This window comes from Pan paniscus, chromosome 5 (genome assembly GCF_029289425.2).
Source record: "Pan paniscus chromosome 5, NHGRI_mPanPan1-v2.0_pri, whole genome shotgun sequence".
NCBI lineage: Eukaryota > Metazoa > Chordata > Mammalia > Primates > Hominidae > Pan > Pan paniscus.
Window position 1 is genome coordinate 172,157,474 of NC_073254.2, and position 23,882 is coordinate 172,181,355.

Below are 23,882 nucleotides of genomic sequence, written 5' to 3' on the forward strand. Positions count from 1 at the left end.
ATAGTCTCTTCTTATCTGGACAGAAGATAGGACCTAGAGATTTTGAACATGGTCATGAACATGTAGAAATGCTCCAGTAAAATGAAAAGTTTGGGCACAAGGTTATCTCACTGAAATACTGACTTTGGGGGGCAACTGCGTCCCTCTAGAAACCATGATACATCAAGTCACACACTCAGCTAAATGGCTAATGTCTCGCTCTGAGTCACCTCCTGCCCAAAGCTCTACAGACCTGGCACTGCATCAGGGCATCCTGCAGCAGGCCCCGCCACTCCTCCAGCAGAGAGCACACTCGGTCCCAGCGCCCATTCATCTGTGACAAGCGATCCTGCAGGTCCCGGCTCTCCTTGCTGTCAGCCTGGGTGAACTCAGGGCTGCAGAGATTGATGGAGAGGATGATGGCTTTGCGGTGGTCCACAGCTTTCTGGAGCTCCTGAAAAGAACAAAAAAGACAATCAAACAAGGACAATAATGACAAAGATATTTTCCCTTGAAAATGTTTCACATGAATGAAAAGATCCATTAATTTAAACTGGCCTTAACAGGATGGCTAGGTAAAAGACAGAGGGTGCATACCACTGAGAACTGTATGGCAGTTGGAAGAAATGAATTAGATGAGTACTTAACAACATGGATGAATCTTAAGAAAACAGGGTGTAGAGTGAAAACGTCAGAAACAGAATGTTACGTGGAACACAACAGCCTCAATACATTCACACACACAAATCCACATTTTTAAAGAATATATCTGAACAAAGAAGGTCTGCTACATATTTCAGAATAGCTACCATTTTGAAAATCAAATGGGAACTTAGAGTTCAGCCAGGGTAGGGGGTGCAGGGGGGAGGAATAAAGAGAAGAGTCTTGTGGGAAGCAACAATAATGCTAGGCAATGACCTCATTAAGGAGTATGATTGAGTCCACACTCTGTACAGAGGTTCAACCAACAAAATTCAAATTTGTGGGCCTAAGAATGAAGCAAAGAAAACAGATGCCAGGGCCCTGGGATCCAGATGTACTGAATCTGCAGGCTCAGTGACCCACAGGCTGAGAATACTGCCTGTGCCACACTGATGTGAAGGTAGAGAGAATGAATTGGGTATTTCATGCGCTAACCAGTTAGGTTTGATTTCACAAAAACCAGGTGACTGATTTTTGGCTTTGTGCATTTCCAAAAGACCCAGTGCTCAATTCCAAGAACTTGAGCACAGGAGTCTGTATTAGTAATTGAGTATCTAGGTACTGTTTAAAGTCCCCCAATCCAGTTAGGGTGAGAGATCCTGGAAGTCACATTGACCTAGGCTGCATTTTGAAATCATTTCTCACTAGCCCTGCTATGATCCCAATCTGTCTTGATTTCTCACTTTTCAATAGGTTCTTAACATACTGTAGAATAGATTCAACCACACAGACAACATGGGTTTAAGAGACACTGTGGAAAATACTTGATTATTCCACAGATTTATTCAGAGAAAATACAGACAGGAAGCATCAGGAGAAAGTACAAAGGAGGCATGCAGGATGACTTTCAAGGTCTTATTTCCCTACCCTAATCTCTCTGAGGTCTCAGACCCTGGCCAGCATTTGCTTCATCAACTTTTTAAGGAATCTGGTTATAATGCAACATGGCCTTACTAGAGTAATTTAGGGACTCTAGATAAAAATGCATTTCATAATGCAGCCATTGTAAATCTCTCTCACGTGGTACTTTGTCCTGAAATTCAGGGGGTAGTGTAGAGGCCTTTCTATAGGGATGCACCTTTTGGATCACCTGGAGGGGAGATTCATTTCTCTTGTTCGAAGTTTTCTGTTTGAAAATTTAAAACAGGCCAGGCGCAATGGCTCACGCTTGTAATCCCAGCAATTTGGGAGGCCGAGGCGGGCGGATCACTTGAGGTTGGGAATTCGAGACCAGCCTGGCCAACATGGCGAAACCCTGTCTCTACTAAAAATACAGTAAATAGCCGGGCATGGTGGTGCATGCCTGTAGTCCCAGCTACTCAGGAGGCCGAGGCAGGAGAATCGCTTGAACCCAGGAGACAGAGGTTACAGTGAGCCAAGATCGCACCACTGCACTCTAGCCTGGGTGATAGAGCGAGACTCTGTCTCAAAAATAAATAAATAAATAAACAAATAAAATAAAACAAAATCACACAATCACTAAAAGCAAGCCAAAAAACATCAACCCCAGATAAAAAGCATATACTAAAACCACAGAAACACAAAAGCAGCACACACTTCATTCCTTATCCTGACCCCGGAGAGCCTAGGCGGCCACATTTTGGGAGGAGCATGTCTTAATACTGTCCAAACAGGAGAAAACAAGCACTGATGGGTTTTAAAAAGAAACTGAGTTCTCAGTTCAGGAGATGCTCACAATAGTCTCCATATATCAAAGCATTTTAGTATCTGGGTTAAGGAGGATTTTAAGATCTAGACCTGGAGTTAAGGTGTACTATATCCACGCGGGCCAAGCCAAAATCAAACGCAAATGCCAGGTGTTTCACCGCAATTACTCTATAGTTTTATTTATTACAGCAAAAATTGCTTCTACCACTACTGTAATCAATTTCAGAAGTTTCACTTACTTGAGGTCAAATAACTTCATTATGTCCCCCACAAATTCATGCAGATACAATTTTGGAGAGGATTTCTCTCTAGCTCTAGATATAGACCTGTAGGAGCCTGGTCATTCCGTATTTCGCTTACAAAGAGTTCTCGTAGGTCCCAGAAGTACCTGGATGCTTCATGAAATTTTAATTGGACATTTCTTAACATATCAATTCATTAAATCGTGTGTGCTTATTTACATGGTGGATAGTTCTACAATATGGTCCCCTTTTCTGCCCTTGAAAACCATCTTTGTGGCCGGGCACGGTGGCTCACGCCTGTAATCCCAACACTTTGGGAGGCTGAGGTGGGTGGATCACCTGGGGTTAGGAGTTTGAGACCAGCCTGGCCAACATGGCAAAACCCCATCTCTACTACAAATACAAAAATTAGCCAGGCATGGTGGCGCGTGCCTGTAATCCCAGCTACTAGTGGGGCTGAGGCAGGAGGATGGCTTGAACCTGGGAGGCAGAGGTTGCACTGAGCCGAGATCATGCCACTGCACTCCAGCCTGGGCAACAGAGTGAGACTCCATCAAAAAAAAAAAAAAAAGAAAGGAAGGAAGGAAAGAGTGGGGGAGGGAGGAAGGAAGGAAAGAAGGAGAAAGAAAGGAAGGAAAGAAGGAGAAAGAAAGAAAAAAAAGAAGGAAGGAAGGAATGAGAGAGAAAGAGAAAAAGAAAGAAAGAAAGAAAGCAAGAAAGAAAGAAAGAAGAAAAAAAAGAAAACCATCTTTGTGGAATACAGGAATTTGGGATGGCTGGAGGTGAGGAAGAGCATTCTCACTCATTTTTGTTAGATCCCTTTTCTGCTGCTGTGTAAGAGCAGCTCGAACTAGAGGTGCCATCTGCACAGTCGTTCACACGGTGGCTCTCTGTTTGTCCGCCGTGGGAAAGGCAAGGGGCAGCTACCTTGAGCTTTTTGATCTGGAGCTCAATGGTCTGGATGTCAGTGCTGAGTTCCAGACGCTGGAGCTGTTCCAACTCCTCCTCCGTGTCCCCCAGCCAGGCCCAGATGCTGTTCAAGTCTGAGTTAAACTGCTGCCACTTCTGGAGGTTCTGCTTCATCCTCAACTCCTTGCTCAATGCCTGGGCCTGGAGAAGCTCCCATCGGTCAATCACACCTGGCAAGACATGCATAGAACAGTGAGGTTATTTTCCTCTACATGTGATGTTTATGAAATGCTTTAAACATAGGTTGGCAGCCAACTTTAAATAGCAACAGAAAGAAAAGTAATTCCACTGGGCATTTTCGTTGTTGTCATCTGGAAATAACAGTTACATGGGTACAATGGCTGTGTTTTTTCTATTTGTATTTCTAATAATAATGAAGCAAAAAAGTTACATGGGCATTCACACTGTAAAGAGCTTTACGAAGTAATAAGCAGTCATGAGCACGAACTATCATTCAATTCTTGGATCCTGTCTACAATAGGGCTCTGAGCACACACATATAAAATGCCTGATTAGATATGTGAGAAACAGTGCATTAAAATAATTGGAACATGAGAGCTGGGGTGGTAGTGCGCGCCTGTAATCCCAGCTACTCGAGGGGAGGTGGGAGGATTACTTGAGCCCAGGAGTTGGAGTCTAGTTTGGGCAACACAGCGAGACTTCATCTCACTATTAAAAATAATAATAATAAATGAAACATGGGCAAACACTACCACGATGGCATGCATCATCCCCTCACTGTCAAAGGAGACTGTTGGCCGGGCGCGGTGGCTCACGCCTGCAATCCCAGCACTTTGGGAGGCCGAGGCGGGTGGATCACGAGGTCAGGAGATGGAGACCATCCTGGCTTACATGGTGAAACCCCGTCTCTACTAAAAATACAAAAAAATTTAGCTGCACGTGGTGGCGGGCACCTGTAGTCTCAGCTACTCGGGAGGCTGAGGCGGGAGAATGCCATGAACCTGGGAGGCGGAACTTGCAGTGAGCCGAGATAGCGCCGCTGCACTCCAGCCTGGGCGACAGAGCGCCACTCCGCCTCAAAACAAAAACAACAAAAAAAAGGAGACTGTTATAACTTGGAAGGAAGTTCTCGGGATAGAACGGTGTAGAAGAAGGCCAAGCAGCCTAAGTGGAATTTCGCTGTTAACAAAGTGCTTCAGGATCTTCTATTTCATTCACTCTTGAACTGGATGCTATGCACTCACCAGCCGTTTGGGTTTCGGTACTATGCAGGTTAACAAAGCCAGGAAGGCTCTCCTCTTCCTCCTTCAGTTTGTGCTCCAGTCTCTTCACGGAGTCTATACTGCCACTGCATTCGCCCAGCAGTTTCATCTGTTTAGACATAAACAACCGGCCCCTGTCACCCAAATCTTCATGAGTGCAAAAGCTTCCGGGGAAAATATCTTTGTAATTTCTCAGCAAGAGATGTGTCTCTGTTTGGCTCCTCTGTGCCACCCTGCTAAAAATAAGCCAAGACGGCCGAGTGTGGTGTCTCAGGCCTGTGATCCCAGCACTTTGGGAGGCCGAGGAAGATAACTCAGGAGTTTGAGACCAGGCTGGGGAACATGGCAAAACTCTGTCTCTACAAAATATATAAGAAATTTAGCTGGGCATGGTGGCATGCATCTGTAGTCTCAGCTACCTGGGAGGCTGAGGTGGATCACCTGAGTTCAGAGGGTCGAGGCTACAGTGAACAATAATTGTGCTACTGCACTCCAGCCTATGCGACAGAGTGAGACCCAGTCTCAAAAAAAAGAAAAAAGAAAAAATAAGCAGAGGTAGGCTGGGCACGGTGGCTCCTGCCTCTAATCCCAGCACTTCGGGGGCCGAGGTGGGAGGATCAGTTGAGCCTAGGAGTTTGACACCAGCCTGGGCAACATAGCAAGACCCTGTCTCTATAAAATATTTAAAAAATGAGCCAGGAGTGGTGGTGAGCACCTGTAGTCCCAGCTATTCAGGGCACTAAGGTGAGAAGGTTGCTTGAGCCCAGGAATTCAGCTGCATGCAGTGAGCTAAGACCATGACACCGCACTCAAGCCTGGGTGACAGAGTGTGAGACCCTGTCTCTTAAAAAAAAATTAAATAAGCAAAGTTCAAAAAAAAGCCTTTTAAACGGGTGATACATTCACATATACAAAAAACAATGCCTTAAAGATATACTTTGCATACATGATTTTGCATGAGAAGTCCTTGAAGTTTCTTTACGATTCATGAATCAAAACAGATTAAACCAATCTGCAATTTAAAACTCAGAGCCCTCAGCTGGTAATGCAGTATATAATTTTTGGCAAGTTGCTCCCTCTTTCTCTTTCTTAAATTGAAATGTGGGAACGTTAATGTTACAACAAATCTCATGGGAACTTTCTTGCATTAAATAATTAAAATACTTAAAATTATAGAGCAATATTAAAGCCAGCTGTTTTATCAAAAAATGTAAGCAATGTTTAATAGGCATCAAGGGACTAAATTCTAAAGTCAAAGAAAAGCTTCCAAATTCATTTTTAATATCACATACAGTATTCAAAGATTAAAAGAACAAATCATTTCAAGATACTCCTGCTGTGCTTACCATAAATCCTTTAACAAATCACAATGCCAGTAGGACTGTTACTCTGATTACTTTTGATTGAGGTTAAGTGTAATCCCAGTGATGTCAGTATGATTACCATAAAACTATATCATAGCTATTTTTAAAAAGTGGTTTCACTATAATAGAAGTTGGTATAATAGGCCAAACTGAACAGGAAACAAACTCATAATTGACCGCTCTTCTGTAATTGTAAGGATAATAAAATCAACATATATAGCTAGAACAGTTTTCTTCCCTAATTTCAAAAAGTAGAACATGTGAGTTGTGACCAGACTTGGGGAAATTCATTTTTCTTTCCTTGTACTAACCAGTCTTTTGGATATGAAAGAAGACGTGAGGCAGAGAAGAGACTGGCTTTAAAATTCTCTTCCTTAAGTACACGTAGGAAAGCAGGTAGTTCTCTAGGGAAAATTAACTGGTCAGTAACTTGAGTAGGGTAAATAACCCTCTGCTAGACTTTATCATACACAGCCAATAGCCACATAGACAGAACTGGTAGTATATCCAATGCCTTGCTATCTTTTCCCCAAATCCCTCTTGTTAGAACTGTTTTCTTCAGAATGAGCACACTAAAAACAAGAGAAAAACATTCCCAAGGTCATTCGGTGAACCCAGGAAAAGAACTACAAAAAAACTGCATGTTAGTAATCTATTAGCTAAAATCTGCTGCTGCAAGGATAACCTTGGTCCAAAAATTATTAGTTGAATTTGGAAAAATGCCTAATGACTTTTGGGAGCCAAAGTATTTTGTTGCTCTCAATGAAAAGGATCTCCCTAAGTGCTCAGTGTAAAGGAACAGGTTTGTCATTACAACAGTTTTGTGGGCCTAAAAACAGACAAGTTCTACTCAAATGGTAACTTAATAACAGGGCTTGGCTTTGCACATCCAGGTTCACGAGTTCAAGGGCAGCATGGTATTCAGAGACCACATAAAGCCCTTACGCTGCAGACGAACTGTTCTTTGACACAGAACTGTGGTTTCGTACAGGTCGGAATCAGGATGGCCAGGATACTTACGTAGCCTTTGTAGCTGGTGTCTAGCTCCGGCCCCGTGGGAGTTTTGCTGCGAATGATATTTTCGGTTTGCTGTATCTGAAAGCGGCTATCATCCAGGGCTTTGCCCAGTTGTTGGATCTGTGACTCTAGGGCACTGTGGTCCCCTGCGGTGGCAACCATAAGAATCTTTACTGGACAAACTATTTGTCTTATTTAAAGCTTGATATTCAAGGAGAAGTTTCAGAAATGATTTCAGTTACAGCAGCATAGAAATGGCAGGTGTGGGTAATTACAAAGCAAATTTAGTACCATCGTGCCGGTAGGTTAGACATTAAAATGGCCAAACCAATGAAGGTGCTTGACTGAGAGCCCTAGCAGATTGGACGTTGCAAAATGGCGCTCCAGTCTGTTTTGAACAGCTTCGTGCACCCGACCCTCTTCCAGCTGAACCCCTGATCATCTGAATGTTGTCAGTGTGGAAGGCCTTTCTAAAAATCTGCAATGGTGTCTACTGCATCTCAGTAAGGAGAAAGCTGTTCTTTTTCTCAGGTTCTTTCTGCTATCACTTAGTGAGCAGGGGAAGATCCTCCCTCTGATTTTTCTTCATGCACCTCAGGGGAAGATAGTGTCACGGAAGGCTCAGGTTGCTGCATCATTTACTGAAGGCATAAATTCATTAATCAAGAAAAGAGTGCCTCAGAATAGATATATACAGAGATATCAAACTAGCAACGACTTGCTTTTTATCTAAGATCTGAAACAAAACCAGAAGAAAGCTAAGATTTTAACATTTCCATCTAGGCATGTTCTTACTCATAGCCTAGAATTCTGGCTCATTCTCCTCTCAAAGTTGTAACATTTCTTTGTAAAATTACTGAGTGCGTGTGTGTGTGTGTGTGTCAAAGTCTTTGAACTACACAGGAACATTTGATCATCAGAGTGAAGCTAGCATGGGGTGAAAGCAGAACAAATATTAGTAAGCTTTATTAAATGTTTTTATTTGTTTCTTAAAAAGGCCTTCTGGATACACCTAGAAGAGGTCTCTCCCTGGGAATCACCCTCTCAGTAATGTTACTTTGCTTTCTGTCCTTTTGATTTTCTTCAAAAACTGAAGCGTAAACTAGTAACTCCGTGATTCAATATCATATCACTGCGTTCAAACTCTATTCCCCGCCGACATCCCACATCACTGATCCTGAACTCCTGCACTACAGTTTGTCTAACACAACACTAAGCAAAACTACTTCCATTTTTCTTTCTTTAATTCTTCTTGTTTCAGGAATAGTTCTGTCCTTATCTATGGCTCAGCATACCGTGGAATACATTTTTCATTTCAAATTATCTTTTACGACCTCTTAAATTAAAATTACATATATTTTTTAGAGCTGAAATCTGATCTCATACGGGATTCCTGAGATGAGGACAATAAAGTGGTGGATGTGCCTAAGGTCACGCATGCAGGCTGGCGGACTTGGGACCAGAGCCTGCACCCTGAGTCTCCAGCCACAGGTAGGTCTGCGCGCAGTGAAGCTGAAATTACCACACCACGTAGAACACTAGGGCGCAGAGGCTGATGACTGGGTTTTCCTTCTCATATTTTCTGCAGTTAATGGACATGAGAGGTCTATACCTAATGAGACCAATCACCATTTAACAAGTTGAGAAGTTATTTTATTTCACTCAATTAGTGAAATCTTATTCTTGGTGTGGATTTAACCAGCTGTTTTTTCTAGTACAGCAGTAAGAGAGGAAGGCTGTGCCTTAACATGCTAGAGCCACAAAGCTGGGAGAGAGACAGCAGATGTGCTAAGAGAGGAGGATTGCTATACAGGGGAGGGAGGGAGGCTGGCTCCGGCTTGTTGTGCCTACCGGAGGTATTTTTGATTGCATTTTCTGTGAGTTTTACATAGGCCTCAGGGCTTTCGGGGATCATTACATCTGCAAAAAAAGCACAGTCTAAGTTGACAGCTAAGTTCTGGAAACCTTGAATCCCTTGTGCAGGAAAATAACTTTCCTAGGGGAAAAAAAGGAAGTCAGTTATTCTAGACACGTAGCTCCTGAGCGCACAGAGGAGCGTGCAGGCTCACCAAAGGTTTCCTGAAATGAATCATAAGAATTCACAGTGGGCGGGGCGTGGTGGCTCACGCCTGTAATCCCAGCACTTTGGGAGGCCAAGGCGGGTGGATCACCTGAGGTCAGGAATTCAAGACCAGCCTGGCCGACATGGTGGAACCCCATCTCTACTAAAAATACAAAAATTAGCCAGGTGTGGTGACAGGTGCCTGTAATCCCAGCTACATGGGAGGCTGAGGCAGGAGGATCGCTTTAACCCGGGAGGCGGAGGTTGCAGTGAGCCGAGATGGTGCCACTGCACTCCAGCCTGGGCAACAGAACTAGACTTCGTCTCAAAAAAAAAAAAAAAAAAAAAAGAACTCACAGTGACTGAGAGTGTTTTTATGAGCCAGGCTCTGGTCTGAGCACAAATTTATCACATAGAAATAGGGTACCTGGGAATGTTATTCCCATTTTATAGATGAGAAAACTGAGGCACAGAGGAATTAGGTTCCTCATCTAAGTTTAGACAGAAAGTACATGGCAGAACTGAGATTTCAGCCCAGACAGTCAGACTCCAGAGCAGCGCTGTCCCATATATTTCTATGTGAACTATATATGTAATCTTAAAGGTTTCATAGCCACATTAGAAACGTAAAAAGAAACTGATAAAATTAATTTTAACACTATATTAGATAGGGATTATAACATGTAATCAATATAATTATTAATATTTTATTTTCTTTCTTTGTACTAAGTCTTTGAAATTCATGTAAGCATGTTTTCCACACACAACCCATCTCAATTTGCACAGTCCCATCTCAGAGCTCAACAGTCCCAATTGACCAGTGGCTGGTTTTGGACAGCTCTGCTTCAGATGCCATATGCCTGACTAATAGGCCTTACTGTAAAGACAAAATAGAAATGAGAGAAATCATTTTCTTTTTAGAACAGTGTCATCCCTTGGGAATCTGATGTGAACCACCAGAACCAAACAGAAATTCCCCAGATGTCCTTTGACAGAATGTATGAGATACATTTCCAAGTGCCACAAATCAGCCTCCAACTCTTTATTCTATTTTTATTCACCTTCCTTACAGAGTTTCTGTTTCTCTGTCCATCCCTTCACTGCATGTGTGGCTTGGGTGGTGGTCCTTCTTGTTTTCCTTCACACACTCTTCCTGTGTGAGCTCCTCCGTTCACTCCAAGACCATTGCCATTTACATGTGAATACCTACCCAATCTGCATTTCTGGCTTCTGCACTTCACACCGTGCATCTACGACTGGACTTTTGCATTTGGATATTCTGCAGGTATCTCAAGATCAGGATGCACACAAGCAAACTCATCCCCTCCCTGCTCTCACAGCCCCACCTCCCTTGCCCACCTGCACCCACAGTGCTCCTTCCCTCTTGTGGTCCTCAGGGCCTAGGACCACCTGCATCTTTCACCAAGATGCCCAGCCCAGAAAATCGCCTCCATCCCAGTTCAATGGACTGAGAGTTCTGGAGGAGTCTTCTCTGTGTGATTTCTCACATCATTCCCATTCTCCCCATTCCCAATGCTGCTTCCCCTAGTTCAGGCCACCACCCTACTTCTGTCTGAGGTTGTAAAAGGTTTCATTTGGACTCTCTCCACCGAATATGCCCTTCTCCCTGTGGTATCCAGAAAGATACAATATGAAAATCTGCACATCCCTGAGGAGGGAGGATCCCAGCACCTCCCTCCGCAGATCCTGCTGTGGCTCCACGACCATCAGGATAGGAGCCAAAGCTCTTTTCCATGGTGAACAGGCTGCTTCACAGCCAGGCTCTTCTCCACTTTGTCCATTCCATGCCTGTCATTCCAGACAAACTGCCGATGATCAAAAGCACCAGGCCAATCACAAAGCAGGGAGGCTTCCTCTCCTTTCTTCCTTTAAGCACTTCCGAGCCCACCTGACCAACTGCAATTCACCCTCTGGACTCTGCTCCATGGTTTCTTTCCCGAAGCCTCTCCCAGGACTCCGGCTTTGTTGCCCCTGCTTGTGTGTCCTGCCACCACACTGCCATCTGAGCCCCAAACACTTCATACAGTGGTTTCTCACTGTGTCCCACACTAGAGTGGAAGCTCTGGGAGAAGAAGAGGAACTGTGTATCCCTAGAACCTGGCAAAGCGCTTGTCACCTACTACCACAAATCTACATGGAATAAATCAATGGCCACACCAAATTTTGCATTTTGTAATCACATTCATATCTAAGTGTTCACTTAGGTACAATTTCCCCGCATGAAAGAAGGAAGCAAATGATTCTGGATAGCTGTCATGTTTCCAGGGCAATATTAATTCCCTCTGACTTTCCTTTAAGCTGGCAAACTGGAGAGGCTCTTTCCTACCTGATAAGCCAACAGCTCCCCGGAGGTAGAAATCTTTGTCATCCTGACCCTCTTCATCCTCAGAGGGCAGAGCTCTGGACATTGCAGACTCCAGGTCCCGACTGAGGTCATAGTCGTGATCCCACTCCAGGGGGATGGAGTCCACACTAGCCGGGGTGTCTCGTCCTGACCGCTCGCTCCGGAGGGGCTGAGCGAGCGAGAGGGAGGGGTTGGAGGAAGGCTGTGGAGAAAGCAGGCTGTCTGCAGAGCGGTCGTGCCAGTGCAGGTCTGACAGAGCTGCAGAGTCTTCCAGCTCCAGCTCTCTGTCTGAGAGGTCATGCTCATCGTCTGGGAGCTAGAAGGGAAGTCAAGGCAACCCTGTCACTGTAGTGGTCAGACTAGCTTCTTATCTGGGCCACCTGCCTACCATGTGGGGACAATTTTTAACTTCTTATGAGCAAATAAATAAGAATCTTCTGATCACAGAAATACAGGGGACAGTGCTGCTCTAGAGTTTGACTGTCTGGGTTGAAATCTCAGTTACGCTGTGTGCTTCCTGTTTAAGCTTGGATAAGGAACTTAATTCCTCTGGGCCTCAGTTTTCTCATCTATAAAATGGGAATAACAGTCCCAGGCATCCCACAGGGTTTTTTTTTGAGTGGGAAAAAATTAAAAAGTCTTATAAATTATCCTACCTAAGCCTCAGTTTCATTGTTGGTAAAATGGGAATAACATTAAAACATACTTCAAATAATTAATATAAGATTAAATAAATATTATAAAGAAAGGCAATCCACTACCATGCCCACCACACAACACCTACACACTGGCACGGATCGGAAATAAGAGCAAATTACTAAGACCTTAGCTTGTCCTTATAGCCCAGATATAAAATAGGTTTGATCGTAGAAGATTCCAAATACTCGAATAACATCTCTATAGGTAAGATGTGATCATGGTAGCAATTAGGAAAACGGAAGAATGAAAATTCACCTAAACCTAACCTCATCAATTAAGAAGCTGTTCACTTTGCTTCCTTTTATTGTATTTCTTCTACAGGCTTCTCTTATTTCTTCTAGAGGCTTCTCTAGAGCAGTGCTGCCCCATGTTTCTGTGATCAAAAGATTCTTATTTATCTTCCATAGAAGATATGAGCCAAATGTTCTTCTAAACTCTTTGTATACATTAACTCATCTAATGCTCAAAACAATCCTTTGTACAGGGTAGTTACTGCTACTAAACCACTTTCACTTTCGAGGAAGCTGAGGCAAGAAGGGTGAAGTCAGTAGCTTGCCGAAGGTGACAGCAACAATGCAGGACAAAGCTAGGACTTGAACTCAGGTGCTCCGGCTCCAGAGTCTGAGCTCTCACCCACTATCAATACAACCCAATCCCACACGATTTATTCTCTTTAGATTTAATGACAACTAAGAAAATCAATGTTACATACAGGCAGGCGGATCAGTTTCTTATGGTATCTTTCCACACGCCCGAAGACCTCCTGGCAGTACCGTCGGAGCTCATCTAGTTCCTCCTCGATGATCGCTGCATCCAAGGGCTCACTCTTTTCTATCAGCTGTTCTCCTTGGGCAATTATCTGCTCAATCTTATTGTGGTTCAGTGAAATTTCCTGCTGGAAGGCCTAGGGAGTACAAATCTCATGTGATTTTGCTATTGTTGTTGCTTACATTGATATAAAAGAATCATAATAGATGTATTTCTCATTACATTAAAAAAGACATGTAGGGGCTATTTAATTGACCATATACAATCACAAGACAAGAGGCTATTACCATCTAAAGTAAAACATACGCATTTTCAGCCAGAACAGGAGTCATAAATAGAAACATTCGAATTCCATGATCAGAAAAGCGCTTTTGGCTAATAAAATTTACCATCACAGGTAGTGTGGGTAGAGAATAACAGGGGAAAATATTCAAACCCACCGTAAGTTGACAGCACTGGTTATCCCTAATGAAAGCAATGGCAGTCAATATACTGCCACTGAAATAAATGTAGCATTTTAAAGAAATATCCCGATCATTTTAATTTCAGATGTCCTCATCCTATGTCAAAGATGACTAAGAGAAGCCATCCAATGCCACGCCTTCTTCTCAGGTGATTCTTTTATTATTTCAGAACATAGGCAGGTAAAGTTATAATGATTTGAAAAACAAGGAATTCCAGGAGGATTATTTAGACTCATTCTATGTGTTGCAAAAGATTTAAATCACTGGGTATGTTTCAGTGTTCACTTTTAATTCAATACAATAATAAATTGTGGAAGAGCTGAATTGTCCAATGGTGAAAAAGACTCCCAGGAGAGAAGGGAGGGTAGTAATAAGTTCCATCATCCTGCCAGGGTCCCAAGGGACAAGATTCAATTACCACTTGGCAGAAACTTTCTGTGGAAGGATGTAAATGTTGATTCGCCTGTGAGATGACAGGAGAGAGGAATCAGGGGAGAGGGTGAGGCAGAATAGCAGGGTTTACTGTTTCTTCCATCCTGAGAATCCATGTTTACGGGCAAATTCCTTGTTTTATTATAACAACCCAAAGGTTATGGGCGTCATGACCATTCTTTAAAAAAATCCATCTATCTTGGGAAGAAAATTTCATAAGCTGCCTTGGAAAATACTCAATTTGTTAAATACTCCCACTTTTAGGAAATCCTTACATCTAATGTATATCCCTCCTATTCGAATTTCTAGCTAGCCACTGTGTTTGAATTATATAGTGAAAAATACAAAATGTATTTAAAATTAACTTGGCATCTAAGAATGCAGACTATGAGGAATGAAATCCCAACATAGGAAAGTTGTATTGCTTTGCAACATGGAGGTTAAAGGAACCATGTGAAGGTGCTACAAACACATTAGAAAAAATAAACGAAAACAACAACAACAAGGCCAGGAAGGGTGGCTCACACCTGTAATCCCAGCACTTTGGGAGGCCAAAGCAGCCGGATCACTTGAGGTTAGGAGTTCGAGACCAGCCTGGCCAGCATAGTGAAACCCCATCTTTACTAAAAAAATACAAAAATACAAAAATTCACCGGACTTGGTGGTATGTGCCTGTAGTCTCAGCTCCTTGGCAGGCTGAGGCAGGAGAATTGCTTGAACCAGGGAAGCAGAGGTTGCAGTGAGCCAAGATTGTGCCACTGCACTTCAGCCTGGGCGACAGAGTGAGACTCTCTCTAAAAAAAACAAAACAAAACAACAACAGCAGAACATCCCTAACACCCTGGCAATCAAGCTGACTGAAAATCAATCAAGCTGTTGAAAAATATCAACAACAATATCGATATCAAATAAGATAAGAGCACTACCCAGATATAAGCAATAGTGGTTATTTCTGGGTAGTGCTCTTTATCTGATTTTTTATATATTTTACATTTTCTGAATTTTTTTGCAGTCCAGAACTAATTTTTCAAAAGAAAAGTTATTTGCTATGTTCTTCACAAAAGAGCCACAAATCCTTTCCTTTTCAGGCTTTCTTCACATTGGTAACTTGAAAAATAATCTATTACCTTGAGTTGCTTTATTTTAGCTTGAACATCACACTCAGAAAAATGTTCAATATTAGTGAGCTGCAGATCCATCTCTGTGAGCCAGACCAGAATGCTGTCCCGCGCAGTCTCAAACTCCTCACGCTGGCCAATAAAATGCTGGAAGGCAAGAGGAAAGTAGTAACAATTATTTTTATTAAAAGTCCTTCTAAACATATGGAGATGGCACAGAGAATTCCAGTGTTCTGTAAAGTCATTTTCTCAGCAAGCAATGAGAAGCCTGCAATCCTTTGCTATATCACTCCCCAGTTTACTCCTCCTGCCATCCCATTCTTACAAAATCACTGAGACTGTGTCTCAAGACTGCATTCAAATGGCCCAATCCCATCCTCTGGCCTCTAAATTACAGACGAGGCATGGCAAAAACCTTGAGTCTGCGCAAGATGGAGGTGACACGCTTTTGCAGGTTGTCCCATCTCTGGTTGCCTTCGTGAACCATCTGTTTGAGGCTACACGCTGAATCAGTGCGGTTCTCCCTGGCCAGGCGGCGGTACTGCTTGTTGATCAGTTCCAGCTGCGTCAGGCACTCGTGGACCTGTCGCTGGAAAGCCTAAGGCCACAGAGAAGCATATCAGTGTGAGAAATCAGCGAAGGACTCTCAGTAGTGGCTCCTGGTTTTCTTATTGTAGCGTCTGGGAGAATGGGAAGTTACACTATCACAGAGGGAAAGAATGATGTCTAATAACGGTACACTTCCCCTTGTTAATGCAAAGTCATCTAGTCAGCGTAACTTAAAGGAAAGGGAGAATCTATCAAAAAATATGAAAATGGGGAGTAGTAATGAATAAACACACACGCACCCAACACACATATATAGACACACACACATACATACACACACATATACACGTAGCTTTAAAAATATTTAATGTCCTGGAAACAAATATTCCCACAAAGCAAACCACTATAAAAAATATACACGTGTGTGTGGAAATGTGAGTTTGAAATGTTGACGACTTCTGCTGTCAATATGGAGAAAAAGATATCTATAATGGAACTGTTTATTTGTTAAATATGTACTTTTCTAAAAATCTAGAAATTACCTCAATTCTGCTGTCCATTAGGAAAAAACTTAAAACTACCTTTTGCAAAAGGTCTTCCAAAAAATCAAGCTATTATAAGCTTTTAAGAAAAGTAATTTAGTAAAATACAAGTAACTTTATATTTTTAAAAATTTGGAACATGCTCTGTTTCTTTTTTGTTGTTCCTGTGATTTAATTAGTTTTTATAAAACATGTTAGAGCTAGTGTACCACCCACACAGTAGCATCAATTTACTTTTGAGGCTATCCCAGGGTCAATTTAGAGATTCTGAAGGTAAAATATTCTTTTCTGCCTTTTCCCTCCAATGTAGAAGAGCCCTATAGCATAAGAGTCATTTGGCCAAAATAAAATGAAGCTTTAAAAAAATCATTTGTATGATTTATGACTGATTTTTATCTTGGCATTAGACCAAAATGAAAACTATAATTAATAAATTGAACCGCACTCATCAAATCCCCAAATTTCTGTTTTCCTTGGCTCATCACACTGTTTACATGTGACCACATTTCTGTCTGTTAAATTGCTTTCCTTGTGAGAGCTGCTTTCAGAGCCTTCATCCTAGGAAATCCTAGCTTCCAGTCTAAAAACCTTAAGTTATTTCTCCAGCAAAGGGAGTGGTAAGGAAAGTTCAGCTCTGGCCATGACTGGAAGTCCCAGTACGTGTTTGCCCACTGGGGTAAGGTTGGAGTACCCCCAGGCAGATACCCCAGCACACCCACGTCCATCCCAAACGTTCATGCGATTGGACCAGCTAAAGACTGCCCCCAAGCACAACTTCGTTTCTGCAATTCATTTCTGTCTCTTAAGAAAATTAACTACAAAATTCATGATAAATAATAAAATCAATCATTATAGAAGCTAACTATAAGGCTAACTTTTGCTTTAAAATCTGAGAGTCTAAAATAGCATCAAAAAGAATCTTATATAATCTGCTTTGCAGTATAAGCCAATTATAAAAGGTTTTAACCTTTATGAAGCGAGGGTGTAAGATGCAGTTGAGCAGCTCTCCACTAGCATTCATTCACATCGAGATGACCTGGAATCTACTGCAGAGTTTACTGTGCTTTTTACTAGTAGTTTTCTAAGGGAGTATCTTTTATATAGGAATAAAAGTGTTGTTTATTTTAATTTAGTGGTATAGTTACATATGAATTCATTCACCATTCAGACATCAGAGTAATTCATCCATTTCAAAGTATTTGAACATTTTTCTAGATTCATATAGCTGTCCATGTACAACCCTGAGATTTTAAACTCCATAAGAATAAAAAGCGAACTTCTTATTTCCCATCATAGGCCTCAGTAAATGCCTGGTTACCTGATGTTGCAAGGTAAAAATGAATGCAGCTACATTTCATTACATTTTCAGTCTTATTTCTAAACATCTCGAGGAACTTGGGGGCATAATTAGCAATGGTCAGAATGCTTCTGAACTCTTTGCTGTTAACATACCTGAGTACACAACTGCCTATTAGTGGGAACTGAAGGGAAAAACACCTTCAAATTTAAAAATGGTCAATTTTGGGCTAGGTCAGGTCTTCCATGAAAATGAAAGGCAGCTGAGAAGTCAGAGCTTCATTGTACAACAGTGATAGAGTGGACTCGAGATTGTGCAAGCAGGCAAGGTATTGGAATCAATTCTTGGATAACTTCTTTCTTTATGAGTATGATTACACTACAGCTATTTTCATCTCAGAGCAATTGAAAAGTTTTGGTGACTCAAGACCAGTACTACTCTTCACTGTGTAATTAGAAATGAATTCTAATGAAAATGTTTTATTCCATTCTAGAGTCAACTCTTTTATCAAACACACACACACACACACACACACACATATACACGCTGCGATTAGGTAAAGAAAATACAAAAAATGTATGTGGAAGGTAGATTTTTATGGTATAAAAAAATCATATTTTAATCTTAGAAAAGATGGTTGACTGTGGAATAATTCTGAAATAAAAATCATACCAAGATCTTTTGGGAGGAATCACGATTCTTCTTTTCTAATAGAATCTCTCTTCATTACTACAGTATTTATGCTCCTTGATAATCTTAAAATAAAAACCTCTTTTTCCCCCTTCATACATATGACTATGTATGAGGTCATAATAAAGATGGCTGCAAAGTCCTCACGCAGCAATTTGAGCAGATAACGTGGTGAACAGCTAGTTTAGGTCTTGGAACTCCAACTACCAGCTGGCTACTTTAATAGCAAAATAAGGACTAAAAATTTGGAATTATAGATTACCTCAAATTTCTTTAGTTCTTCCTTGGCAACTGTATAGATCACCCCAGAAGAGCTGGGAAAAGCAGCTGTCCTTTCTGAAGACTTCAGCCAATCTTCAAAACGTGAATAGTCATCCAGAAATTTCTGCCACAATCGCCACGTCTCTTCGATTCTGGGGCAGAAAATGAAAGAACAGATTCAGATTATTGGAGACTGTTTTCGCTCCAGAACCCGGTCTGCTGCCTGCGACTGGATTAAGGGTGCCCACAGAGGCAAGTGTTGTGCCAAACGATAACCATTCCTCGAGCCAAATTTGACCAGAGAGCAAGAGAGACAACTGCTTGAGCTAAAATAAAACAGCTGTTTTATTTTTTTAAAAACACGTCCTGCAACTCTGGATTTTGAATTAGTCAAATTGAAAATTACAAGCACATCACACGAGCTGCCTTGAATGTGCGCAACAAGTTTAGAAAAGCAACACCAGGTTTACAGTGTGCACTCAGGCCAGTGTCTTACGGAAATAAAGACAAGGTCGGAAAATCCATTTAAGTCCAACATTCAACTCACACTGACAAAAGTCAATCTATGACAGCAGGACAAATATTAAGCTTTCAACAGTTTACCAGAGAGCACAGCCATGATGATCACTTTGTAACACAGCACGATTTTCTGCCACCTTGAATTTCAAAGGGCTTAAAGATAAATCTGCTTTTATTATTTAATTTTTAATAAAAGAATGTTACTGTTCTCACAGCCACACATTCTGTAATGTTATGCTTGTTTGACAAGGGTGTATTTTTATGTTTCCGTATTATATTTCAACTGTTAGGTCAGACATAACTTGGCTTGTTATATTTATATATTACCTTTATACCTACTTATTTTCCCAACTAAATGTAGACGATAGTAAGTTTGGGAAGCCACAGCTATTTTTGGACATTGTAACCAACAGGAAAGAGTGAATAGTGGATACTCTGGGTGATTTTTATTTTCTTTTTGGTCTTTCCTCTTCCCTATCTGTTTCAGCATCCCAGCTCACTTCAGCCTCCTTTCCATGGACATAGCACAAATGTTTCTCCACCGCCGGTCCAGGTTTCTCGTAGCCTGCTGTATAGAGTCACACTCGGCATCAGTGGCACAGGCGTCACAGTCGTGCAGCAGGACTTCACACAGGTTGAGGACAGATGCAACACCTGTACTGTGCTTCTCTATGTCTCTCTGAAGCTCCTGCAGGGGAACGTAACAGGCTTTATTCAACAATTACATGTATACAGATGAGAGAAACTGAAGCAACCTATGTTGGTAAATGGCTAGGCTACATCTTGACAAATATTTAATTTCCTTGAATGTATGACATTTATTGAGCCTTATTTATGAAATCCAGCAAGCTCAAAAGTACTAGAAAATGGATGTAGAAATGTTTTGGCTATGCGAGCAATGCCAAAATATAGACTGAACAAATGAAATAGTCTACACCAAGAGTAAAACTAACTTCTTTAATCAATAAAAAATGAATCTTGCCCCAGACTCTACTTCACGAATACATCACTTTCATTCCAATCAATCAATCATCATCTCTTAGTATCTGTCAGGGGATTGGTTCCAGACCTTCCCTCGGACACCAAAACCCATGGATGCTTAAGTCCTTGATATTGAATGCTGTAGTATTTGCATACCTCCTACACACATCCTTCCATACACTTTAAATCATCTTGAGATTACTTATAATACCTAATACAATGTAAATGCTATAGAAATTGTTCTTATACTGTATTGTTTAGGGAATCATGACAAGAATAAAAAGTCTGTATGTATTCAATACAGATGCAAATTGTTTTCCAAATACTTTTGATCTACGGTTGGTGGAATCCACCAGTGTAGAACCGTAGATACCGAGGGCCTGTATATATGCATGTGCTAGACCTGGCACTCAAGAACTGGGCTTTAAGATCCAAAGATTTACTTTTTTTTTTTTTTTGGGATGGAGTCTCACTCTGTCACCCAGGCTGGAGAGCAACGGCACAATATCAGCTCATGGAAACTTCTGCCTCCCGAGTTCAAGTGATTTTCCTGCCTCAGCCTCCCAAGTAGCTGGGATTACAGGTACCCGCCATCATGCCTGGCTGGTTTTTGTATTTTTGTAGAGACAGGGTTTTACCATGTTGGCCAGGCTGGTCTTGAACTCCTGACCTCAGGTGATCCACCCACCTAGGCCTTCCAAAGTGCTGGGATTACAAGTGTGAGCCACCACGCCCAGCTGATTTGCATTCTTTTTTAAACAGTTAATTCCACCATCATTAAAAGGTAACATGGTTATCAATGGACGAACAAATAAAGAAAAAGTGGCATATATATACACAATGGAATATTATTCGGTCATAAAAAAATGAAATTATGTTGTTTGCAGCAACATGGATGGAACTGGAGGTCACTATGTTAAGTGAAATAAGCCAGGTACAAAAACACAAATATCACACATTCTCACTTGTATGTGGGAGCTAAAAAAGTTGATCTCATGGAGGTAGAGAGTAGAACGCCAGATAGCAGAGGCTGGGAAGAGTGTTTGGGGGCAATGAAGTGAGGTGTCAATAGACACAAACATACAGTTAGAGGGAATAAGTCTTAACGTTCGATAGAGTAGAATGACTATAGTTAACAACAATGTACTGCATATTTCAAAATAGCTAGAAGAGAGAAATTGAAACATTCCCAACACATAGAAATAATAAATACCAGAGGTGACGGACACCCCAAATACCCTGACTTGATCATTACACAGTTTATGCATGTAACAAAATATCATATGTGCCCCACAAATATGTAGAAATACTGTTTAAGGGACCTAGGTTCTATATCATGCATGACATCAGCAGTTTCCTCAGAGAACAACTTCTTTTTTTTTTTTTTTAGATGGAGTCTCACTCTGTTGCCCAGGCTGGAGTGCAGTGGCATGATCTCAGCTCACTGCAACCTCCTGCCTGATTCTCCTCCTGATTCTCCTGCCTCAGCCTCCTGAGTAGCTGGGATTATAGGCGCCCACCACCATGCCTGGCTAATTTTTGTGTTTTTAGTAGAGACGGGGTTTCCCCATGTTGGACAGGCTGGTCTGGAACTCCTGACCAGGTGATCCGCCCACCTCGGCCTCCCAAAGTGCTGGAATTACAGGTGTGAGCCACTGCGCCTGGCATAGAGCAACTTTTAATGTAGGGCAGAAGTAAAATGTTTTATGATAAAAACAAAGCATTGGATTTCCCTGGAGTCCCACAATGTGAAATCTTCATTTTAACTGTATAAAATGTAAATTCAAATTGTATGTTGTTTTCTCTATTGAACTTTTAACTCCATTTACTCCAAGTAAGTATTCCATTATTAAAAGTAAGCTCTACCGGTATCATTTTTTGTTTACTATATTCATCAATGTCCTTAATGTGTTTTCCTTTTCTTTTATCAGGAAGTTCTTGAATTTGCTTATTTTTTCTCTTGCTCTAAAAATTCCTCAATTTACGCAGATACCTGGGATTTATATTCTTGTGTTGCTCTTCCTCTTATTTTTTTCCTTGATGCCATGTTCCAACATCTATGAAAACACTAGCTATTGTCAAATGTCATAGTGCCTTTAATTAATTTTGGAGATTTTATAAACTAGACACTAGACGATAAATTTTACTAAAATATTTATATTTTTATAAACAGTCCTTTCAAATCTCTGACATAACCTCCTTCACTTACATGAAACAATATGTCACAGGAATTGCTGTTCTAAAAAATATAAAATGAAGTAATATAAAAATTAAACTTAGTATTTGCTTAAAGATAAATATAAAGACAAATAATTCTGTAAATGAGATTACCAAGTACATTTGAGGTCTTAAACTACATTTTGTGCAAGCATATACATTTGGAAGAAGTGTTAGGCCCCTGGACATAAACCATGCATTTAAGAAAGTTAGCATTTTTATTTCATTTCCCCTAAATACTCAAAAGTTTTTGTTAAAATCAATATATGAAATAGCAACCCTAAGATTTGAGGGGATTTATAATCATACATAAGTGGCCTAAGACAAAGTTTTAGGCTCAGCTTTAACTTTTTTTTTTTTTGAGACGGAGTCTCGCTCTGTCTGCAGACTGGAGTGCAGTGGCACAATCTCGGCTCACTGCAACCTCCGCCTCCCAGGTTCAAGCAATTCTCCTGCCTCAGCCTCCTGAGTAGCTGGGACTACAGGCGCGCACCACCATGCCCAGCTAATTTTCGTATTTATAGTAGAGACAGAATCATTCTTAAAAATTTTCCACAAGGGAAACTGTGGTAACTGTGACATGATTAAAATAAAATTTATCAAGCCCTGACTTTGTGTTAGGTAGGCACTGTGCTCAGTGCTTCTTCTTAGTAATTTGTATAATCACACTGTGTGGTGTGGACTCTGATGATTGGCGTTCTATAAATCAGGGCTCTAAGGGTTCAAATAGTTATGGCTTTGTCCCAGATCATATGGGAATGTAGTGAGGCCAAGATCTGAACCCAGAAAGTTTACTTTTAACCACTGGTGTACAGGACTTTTTAAAGTCTTAATTTAAAATTTAATTAAAAAGCTATATGTGCATATTTAATGTAGTAAAAAGTAAAAAACTACTAGCAGGTTCTGAAGAAAGCAGCATGTTTTCCACCCCGGAGTTCACCTGTTCAGCAGCAACCATTTCCATCTCTTGCAGCTCTTTCTTCTGGTATTACTTCTACCCTTTTTAATTTTTTGAGACAGGGTCTTGCTCTGTCACCCAGGCTGGAGTGCAGGGGTGTGATTATGGCTCACTGCAGCCTCAAATTCCTGGCCTCAAGTGATCCTTCTGCCTTGGCCTCTCGAAGTATTAGGATTACAGGGGTGAGCCGCCACATTCAACCTATTTCTATATTTCTCAGTAATATATAACTTCTCTATTTCTAAGTAACATAGCTACTGCTTGATTTGTCCATACTTTATGAATTCTTGTATAGTAGAGAAGAAATAAACTTCTACATGGCTGACTGAACTCTAATGACTGTTACAGTACAACTTAGAGCTAGGGTAATAATCACTGTTCTCATGATTATGGTTATTTAATATTTTTCACATTTGAGGAACAAAACATACTATGGTTATGTTTCTTTTCTTTTTTTTTAGACAGAGTCTCAGTCTGTCGCCAAGCTAGAGTACAGTGGCGCGATCTCCGCTCACTGCAACCTCCGACTCCCTGGTTCAAGCGATTCTCCTGCCTCAGCCTCCCGAGTAGCTGGGATTACAGGCAAGCACCACCATGCCCAGCTAAATTTTTGTATTTTTAGTAGAGACGGGGTTTCACCATGTTGGCCAGGATGGTCTCGATCTCCTGATAACTCATTTTCCTGGATTTTACAATCCTCTCTCTCTCTCAAATTTATAATGCTTGCTTCTATTATCTCTTTTATTGAACTAATAAAACTCCTTCCGGAGTGGTTAAGCCCATCAGATAATCTAGC

At 41.3% G+C, this 23,882-nt stretch overlaps 1 protein-coding gene across 21 annotated transcripts in view; it reads right to left on the reverse strand.

The window, feature by feature from the left end:
* SYNE1 (spectrin repeat containing nuclear envelope protein 1) overlaps positions 1–23,882 on the reverse strand; it is a 519,329-nt gene that overhangs the window by 14,695 nt on the left and 480,752 nt on the right. For 17 of the 21 annotated variants that reach the window (XM_055114235.2, XM_034963099.3, XM_055114231.2 and 14 more), the window contains 11 exons: positions 19,431–19,618; positions 18,413–18,563; positions 15,488–15,670; positions 15,082–15,219; positions 13,003–13,194; positions 11,574–11,907; positions 9,016–9,084; positions 7,168–7,310; positions 4,766–4,892; positions 3,519–3,730; positions 233–433 (listed from right to left, as the gene is read on the reverse strand). In XM_055114235.2, the coding sequence (XP_054970210.2) occupies positions 233–433; positions 3,519–3,730; positions 4,766–4,892; positions 7,168–7,310; positions 9,016–9,084; positions 11,574–11,907; positions 13,003–13,194; positions 15,082–15,219; positions 15,488–15,670; positions 18,413–18,563; positions 19,431–19,618 (1,938 nt within the window). The remainder of the gene's footprint in view (positions 1–232; positions 434–3,518; positions 3,731–4,765; positions 4,893–7,167; positions 7,311–9,015; positions 9,085–11,573; positions 11,908–13,002; positions 13,195–15,081; positions 15,220–15,487; positions 15,671–18,412; positions 18,564–19,430; positions 19,619–23,882) is intronic. The other 4 variants (XM_055114240.2, XM_055114246.3, XM_055114238.2 and 1 more) reach the window with 1 other exon arrangement.